At 49.6% G+C, this 8,464-nt stretch overlaps 1 protein-coding gene across 1 annotated transcript; it reads left to right on the top strand.

Annotated features, from left to right (window-relative positions):
* Positions 1-3,086: 3,086 nt before the first annotated feature.
* Positions 3,087-4,682, top strand: LOC109479581. Its single transcript, XM_019781567.1, has 2 exons — positions 3,087-3,146; positions 3,627-4,682. The coding sequence occupies exons 1-2, from the start codon at positions 3,087-3,089 to the stop codon at positions 4,584-4,586; spliced, it is 1,020 nt and encodes a 339-aa protein (XP_019637126.1). The 3' UTR covers positions 4,587-4,682.
* The last annotated feature ends 3,782 nt before the right edge of the window (positions 4,683-8,464 follow it).

Genomic DNA, 8,464 nt, shown 5'->3' with positions numbered 1-8,464 from the left:
TCATATCATCACCCCGTATCAGTCAAGGTGCCCGGGCCACTCTAATGCCGTCTGTTGGTTCATATCACCCCGTATCAGTCAAGGTGCCCGGGCCACTCTAATGCCGTCTGTTGGTTCATATCACCCCGTATCAGTCAAGGTGTCCGGGCCACTCTAATGCCGTCTGTTGGTTCATATCACCCCGTATCAGTCAAGGTGTCCGGGCCACTCTAATGCCGTCTGTTGGTTCATATCACCCCGTATCAGCCCGGGCCACTCTAATGCCGTCTGTTGGTTCATATCACCCCGTATCAGCCCGGGTCACTCTAATGCCGTCTGTTGGTTCATATCACCCCGTATCAGTCAAGGTGCCCGGGCCACTCCACTCCAATACCGTCTGTTGGTTCATATCACCCCGTATCAGCCCGGGCCACTCTAATGCCGTCTGTTGGTTCATATCACCCCGTATCAGTCAAGGTGCCCGGGCCACTCTAATGCCGTCTGTTGGTTCATATCACCCCGTATCATCCCGGGCCACTCTAATGCCGTCTGATGGTTCATATCACCCCGTATCAGCCCGGGTCACTCTAATGCCGTCTGATGGTTCATATCACCCCGTATCAGCATTTCGTCAGGTATTCTTCTAGGTCTAATAGTACATTGTATAATCTATACGTTTCAAACTGGAAAAAGGAGAGTTTCAGGGAGTGAAGATTATCACACGAAGCCTCTGTTTTATCTTCTGTTCATCTCACCAAACCGCTCTGCTTGCTGAATTTTGATTTTCTGTCCTGGCCGCGAACCAGCGAACTGCGTTGTCGCGTGTGGCGAGTCGCGCGGCGGAACCCATCCCGCGGTTTGCCCATGCGTGCGGCCGGCAGGTCAGATCCAGCCCACCTGTAACGGCAGATGTGGAATGGCGTCAGGAAAACGGAATGAATTTCCGATGGTGTGTGATGTGGCAGTCCCGGCTAGGATTTGCAACAGGCGCAGTAAAGCTGTCAATTTTCCGCCACCGCCGACCGAAATTGGCGCGCTCAACCCTCCGACGTGCAGGTGACATTTTTGGGAGGAAATCTTCAGATCCCTTTGTTGTCGGAGAGAACCGGCGGTGATCACCAGACCTGCCCAGCCAATGGAAGCGCGCCGCGTCATCGCTACGTCACCCATCTTGGCGACAACTTGGACCGAATTTGTCGGAGTATTTTGGCGTTCCTCCTCCTTCCCTGCGTCCTGCCGAGTCGCGGATATCTGTCCGGCTGGCGACGCCGAGCTCTGCTGAAACCGGCCGGGTTGGAAGAGCCCTGCCCAGCCGCACATAAAAACGGTCCGTCGGCTTGAAGAAAGGTTCCGGGCGCGTCTCTCCTTCCCAAACCGCGCCGTGCAGCCCGCTGGGACTTCTGGAACCGAAAACGTGGCTCCGCAAGTGTTGGGCGACAGACGGCCTCTCCATCAAGCGGCGGCCGGGCGGATTCCGCGGCGGAGTCGGTAGCAGGTTCAGTGGATGAGTCTGATAAAGCCTGGCAGAGTCGCGACTGTCCAAACCCGGTAAATCAGCGGCAGTGATGGACGGGCCGGGCTGGGAGGGAGTCCGGAAACACCCCCGGTCAGATTAGGACTCCCGGGACTTCCCGCGCCGACAAGTTACGGCAAGTGGCAGGGTGCTCACTCAATCGCGCTCACGGCGATACTTCAACTGGAAAAACATCATCCCCCGGAATAGCCCCCATCTGTTGTGGTTAGGGAAACGTGAAAACTTGAAACATCTCCGTGTGCGCGAAAACGGCCTGGCTCTCCAACGTGTCACACACTGAAACAAGCCACGACATTTAGAATCTCCGTGTCACAGACTGAAACAAGCCTCGACATTTAGAATCTCCGTGTCACAGACTGAAACAAGCCTCGACATTCAGAATTTCTGCTCCTTCTTTACCTTATCGAGTTTCTGCTACCCGCAGACGATCCGTGGACACTATCATCCTACAGGTCAGCACAAACTGCGGCCTCCAATGACTTACTGTAAAAGTTAAATACAGACGAGCAGACCCATCCTAACTTCAGCACCAAGGACAGCCCATGGCCACACGTCTCGCTTTGCAAACGGTAAGCGTGATTACGCAGTGTTTGGGAAAACAATATCTCTCTCAACATGGGAAGAATTTTCTATCTACTCACTTTTTCCTCTAGCTCTGATTGGGGGAAATGCTTCCACCAATCAGATATAGAAGGTCAATATGTAATCCTTTCTCTCGTCAGTCAGTAATAGAAGCCACCCTTGTTCAATATCTATTTAACCTGGTTAGCGTCAGTATCATATAAGGTATTGGGGTGGTGGGACTTCGGCGCACTGTCATGTCAACTCTGTGTATTTATATGTTCATTGTATTTTGTCGTGTGGTGCTGTAAAAATAAGTTTTAAAACTTGAGTGCAGTGCCTCACTGTTGTTGATATTGTTTTGTTATGTATTGATGAATAAAAAAACGCCAAAACTAATGCGCGCGTCCGAATAAAAAAAGGTTGCCTTTACCATGAGATCAACGTGGTTATGAAGGTTGGGCAAATGACTAAACACACATGGCGAATAATAGAATTGAGTTGCTTGAGTAACTGCTTTTTGGCGTATCTTATTACCTGGATGTCTAACCTTCACCGACGAAGCTCCTGATTTATTTCAATAATCATTTGACTGCTCTTTTTGTATCATTGTATCTTTTTGTATTACGTTTTGCTCTACATTTTATTCTTCTTTATTCAATATGACTGATGTTAGATTAGTATTAGCCGTTTTCGGTTTCTCCCTTCCTCCTGCACGTGTTTATTGTTATACGTACATTGTGAATTATTATCATTCTAGTGAAGATATAAACACAAACAAATTTAACGTTATAAATAAGGTCTGAACTTCTTTGAGTGTTGGTAATGGCAGTTCAAAGCCGCTTCAGAATTGATTCTACCAACACAGATGGACGCTAAGGCTATCTCCTAATGTTTCTACACTGTGTTTTGCAGATGTGATACCAGCCTACGGTTTCCGGCCAGTGAACAGTAAAATAACTTCCTCTGCTGCAGCCCTTTCCGGCCGGATGGTGCAGGGAGACGAGGGAGGATGAAACTTGCGAACTCGGTACTCGTGATCGCTGTACTCGTAAGCAACAGCCGGCTGCAGGCTGATGACGTGACCAGTGACGTGTACACACAAAACAACAAACAGCTGCATGCTGATGACGTGACCAGTGACGTGTACACACAAACCAACAAACAGCTTCAGGAGGATGACGTGTCCAGTGACGTGTACACCAAACAGCTGCAGGCTGATGACGTGTCCAGTGACGTGTACACCAAACAGCTGCAGGCTGATGACGTAGCCAGTAACGTGTACAACAAACAGCTGCAGGCCGATGACGCGGCCAGTGACGTGTACAACAAACAGCTTCAGGCTGATGACGTGACCAGTGACGTGTACACCAAACAGCTGCAGGCTGATGACGTGACCAGTGACGTGTACACCAAACAGCTTCAGGCTGATGACGCGGCCAGTGACGTGTACAACAAACAGCTGCAGACTGATGACGTGGCCAGTGACGTGTACAACAAACAGCTGCAGACTGATGACGTGACCAGTGACGTGTACAACAAACAGCTGCAGACTGATGACGTGACCAGTGACGTGTACGACAAACAGCTTCAGGCTGATGACGCGGCCAGTGACGTGTACACCAAACAGCTTCAGGCTGATGACGCGGCCAGTGACGTGCACAGAAAGCCGTTTTGGTGTGCAGAGAGAGACGGGGATAACGTTACGGATCACACAGAATGCTGGCGAGGCAGAACGTCGCCCCACCTGGGACACCAGACACCTTCAAACGTAACCTTAACTAGGTTATCTCATTTTCCTCTGAGGAAAAATGCGCTGGACTCCAGTCGGAGAAGTGTTCGTGTTTCCGCGGACGGTACGGCTGGAGTCGCCCGGCTGAGACGGGCGGATTCCAGGGGAGCGTATGGGCCCGGGCCGGATGGTGAGGAGTTGTCTGGGCGGACAGATTTGGAGTGGTTCGAGCGGCTGGACTTGGCGACAAGAAGTGTTGGTGTTTCCGCGGACGGCAGGGACGAACTGGTCCGACCGAGGCGGGCTGACTCTGGAACCTCTGCGGCAGATGTACAGGACTGGTCCAAGCAGTTTGAGGCTGAGGGGGAAATTGTGCGGTTGAGACGCGCGGAGGGACAGTCCGGGCCGGTTATAGAGGACTGGTCCAAGCAGCTTGAGGCTGAGGAGATTATCCGCGTAGTGAGTTGCCAGGTGGACATGTTGTGCAGCCCGGTGAACAGTAAGACGTGCCGGTGCCCGCCGGGGCAGGCCGGGTGCGTCGTGCCGCGCGCTCGCGTCTCGCAGATCTCCAGGACTCGCTCAGGCGCGCTGAACATGTTCTGCGTCGGCGTGTCGCTCAGCCACGAGGAGGCCGGCGCGACGCCGCAAACCAGCTGCAAGTACTTCAGCACAGACAACGCCAAGTACCGCGTCTTCGCCAACAAGGTGCCGGAAACAGGCAGCAACGCGGCAGGCAAACCCAGGATCAGATACAGGGCCTGTCTGAAACCCATGTCTTAGCGGCAAACCCAGGATCAGATGCAGGGCCTGTCTCAAACCCATGTCTTAGACTAACAAGGACAGAATATATGTTCTTACAAACCCATGTCTTAGACTAACAAGGACAGAATATATGTTCTTACAAACCCATGTCTTAGACTTAACAAGGACATGCAGGCCTTTTCTTCGTTTTTTAAACAAAAGTCTTAAACTTGACAGGGAGAGAAAATATGCCCTTGCAGACATTAATTATTTCTTTAACCCATGTCTTAGAATTACCACTTAGAGAAGATATGTCGTTACAGACATTAATCATTTCTTAAACCCACGTCTTACACTTACGAGGGAGAGAATACATGCCCTTAGAGACATTAATCGTTTCTTAGACCCATGCCTTACACTTAAGAAGGAGAAAATGTATGTCGTTACAGATATTTATCATTTCTCAAACCATTGTCTTAAACTTACCAGGGAGAGAATGTATGTCTTTAGAGACATTACCGTTAAAACTCGTGTATTCATGGACACGGTGGCAAGTACATAACTACTGGAGTTAGAATGCACGAAGTGTATAGCCGGCGCAGATCTGATAGACATGCACAGAAACGCCTGGTTTGAGACGTATTTAGTGTATATCAGACTTCCCTGATGTTATCTGTGCAGTCACAAGGGACTTTCAAGACAGGCAAACACGGGCGAACTTTTGCAACCGAATGTAAATATCAGAGATAATCACTACAAATAACTCGTGAAGAGGACAGGGGCCAACAGAAGATATTAACTCTCATGTATTATTCAGGTTCTGTTTTTCTTGGGGGAGGAGAACTTTACCATCGGAAATTGTTTCATGTTAATGAAAGCGCATGAGCGTTTTCCGCTGTATTCATGTCACCAGTTTGCGTGACATTGAACCGCTGGGAAACGGAAATAACAGGAGAAGCGACGTTTGTGTTGATATAAACACTAACACGGAACAGTTGTTACTTTGTAATGTCATCGCCTGTTTACGCTTTTCTTTTCCGAAAGTAGAACATTAAAGCTTGTGCCTGCATGTTAGAAAAGGTTTCGATTTTTATTAGAAAAAAGAGTGTTAGAAAGGTGTGATTACGTAAGGCAAGTCAGTAGGTCATACACGTGCAAGGTGACTTCTGGGTACAACCAATTGCAACATGGCGGCTGTTGCGTCACTAAAAACCAACATGGCGGCCGTGGCGTCAATAACCAACCAACATGGCGGCCGTGGCATCAATAACCAACCAACATGGCGGCCGTGGCGTCACTAACCAACCAACATGGCGGCTGTGGTGTCACTAACCACCAACATGGCGGCCGTGGCGTCACTAACCACCAACATGGCGGCCGTGGTGTCAATAACCAACCAACATGGCGGCCGTGGCGTCACTAACCAACCAACATGGCGGCCGTGGCGTCAATAACCAACCAACATGGCGGCCGTGGCGTCACTTACCAACCAACATGGCGGCCGTGGCGTCAATAACCAACCATAATGCCATTGATTAAGGTAGTAGATTTTACCTGAAACATTTCCAAAATCATATCCAGTAGCTTGAGTAACTGTGTTTTGGCGTATCTTATTACCTGTATGTCTAACCGTCACCAACATGGTTGCTGTGACGTGATCTCTACTATCCCTGACCCCGTCGGAAGGACTAGCGGAGACTAAATGCCAGGCTGCACTTCATGTGTCGATACTTGCCCGCCCTCAGCGCCCGGCCTTCTGGGCCTGTCGATACGGAACTCTGATGGAGCACCGTGACGTTTGATCGTGATCTGAGATCCGCTTATGATGGAGTACAGGTCTGATCGCGATCTCAGATCTCACTTATGATGGAGTACAGGTCTGATCGCGATCTCAGATCTCACTGATGATATAGTACAGGTCTGATCGTGATCTCAGATCTCACTGATGATGTCCTTCCTCCTAACAAACGGCCCTGACCGACTAGAAGTGACAAAAAAATCACAGAACAAGATGAATGGATGGATGGATGGATGGATGGATGGATGGATAGAAAGATGGATGAATGGATAGATGAAGAATGGTATACCTGACCGAATGGATGGATAAAAGATGTGCAGATACAGATGAATGTATAGATGCATACATAAGTGACTGACTGAAAGCACGCATGTGTGCATACACGTCCCGGCTGGTTGCGCGCGTATTTATTGCTTTGTGGCAGGCCTGTCGCCTCTGCGGCCATTCATTCCGGCAGACAGGAGCGTCAAACACTCAAACACTGCCGCGTCTCCTCGCGTTTAAACCGGCGGGCCGTATTCCGAACATGCTTCGCGACCATTACTGAACATCCGCAGCTGCCCGCACGCGGCGTGGGTAAAGCCTACACAAATCTGCGGCACAAACAGATACCCCAGTTATACAGCCGTCTGTCACACCACATATACAGCCGTCTATCACGCCGCTAGTGGGGCGAAGCTGCCATGTATTTTCTCTTTTTACGATGAGGTTATGAATGTGCTTTTAATGCGAGTACGTAAAATCGGGCCGCACCATCTTTCGCACGAGCTTCTGTCGGAGATAACTTCACCTCTGGGAAGGGAAGCATCGCGTAACACTGGAGGGAGATACTGGATTCTATCTGAAACGTCTGGCTCTTCGGAGAATTCGGCCTGTTGCTGGACTTATTTTGTATTATGTAATATTCTACAGGAATATCTGACCTAAGTCGGGGTATCAAAGTGGCCTATTTTTTTGGTTTGTGTTTTCCGCGATTCACTGCTAGTATATACATTACACAAAGCATCATTGCCGGCCAAACACCCTCGGTGCTACTGTTTCTATTTGTGGCACTGGAAAGGTACCAAAGCAATATGGGTAAGGGGGTGAAGTATGCCTTCTCTTGTCAGAAATACTACACTACACAGTGCATAGTTACAGAACACAGTGGCAGTAATGTGAAATGGTACACAGTGGATCATGTAGTGATGTAGAATACTATACAGTGGATAGCGATGTAGAATACTATACAGTGGATAGTGATGTAGAATACTACACAGTGGATAGTGATGTAGAATACTATACAGTGGATAGTGATGTAGAATACTACACAGTGGATAGTGATGTAGAATACTACACAGTGGATAGTGATGTAGAATACTACACAGTGGATAGTGATGTAGAATACTACACAGTGGATAGTGATGTAGGATACTACACAGTGGATAGTGATGTAGAATACTGCACAGTGGATAGTGATGTAGGATACTACACAGAGGATAGTGATATAGATAGAATATGCTATGCTGTCTATGTGGAATGCTGTAAAACTTTAATGACTTGAAACTTGCAATGCCCAAGGCCAGTCTAGACCGAGGGCTCTGAAGTTGTGAAAAGAAAACCCCTGAATCAGCAGGAAAGTTCCCGCCCTCCTTTCTGCCTTGTGTTTTTGCTGCATCAGCAGGAAAGTTCCCGCCCTCCTTTCTGCCTTGTGTTTTTGCTGCATCAGCAGGAAAGTTCCCGCCCTCCTTTCTGCCTTGTGTTTTTGCTGCATCAGCAGGAAAGTTCCCGCCCTCCTTTCTGCCTGTGTTTTTATTGATCACAGTTTACTGCTGGCATTTCATCACCGGTTTGCGTCGGGGTCGGAGTCAATTTTAAGCCGCCATTACTGTTGACCCCTGGCCTGACGCGTGTGAAATTTCATTACTGAGTCCATGAATAAATGTTATCATCAGGGCGGAAGCACCCGTGTGGGATCGGGGCGGCCCGTGTGGGATCGGGACGGCCCGTGTGGGATCGGGACGGCCCGTGTGGGATCGGAGCGGCCCGTGTGGGATCGGGGCGGCCCGTGTGGGATCGGAGCGGCCCGTGTGGGATCGGGACGGCCCGTGTGGGATCGGGGCGGCCCGTGTGGGATCGG

This window comes from Branchiostoma belcheri, unplaced genomic scaffold (genome assembly GCF_001625305.1).
Source record: "Branchiostoma belcheri isolate BF01 breed outbred unplaced genomic scaffold, Haploidv18h27 scaffold491, whole genome shotgun sequence".
NCBI classification, from domain to species: Eukaryota; Metazoa; Chordata; class Leptocardii; order Amphioxiformes; family Branchiostomatidae; genus Branchiostoma; species Branchiostoma belcheri.
The sequence above is the reverse complement of the archived record's forward strand: the minus strand, read 5'-3'. Positions and strand labels throughout refer to the sequence as shown.

What these genes read in the sequence shown, in the direction of transcription:
- LOC109479581 (XM_019781567.1), top strand. Translation starts at nt 3,087, where the DNA reads ATGAAACTTGCGAACTCGGTACTCGTGATCGCTGTACTCGTAAGCAAC. An exon ending in TAAGCAACAGCCGGCTGCAG is followed by an intron (nt 3,147 to 3,626) that starts GCTGATGACGTG and finishes AAACAGCTGCAG; the next exon opens with ACTGATGACGTGACCAGTGA.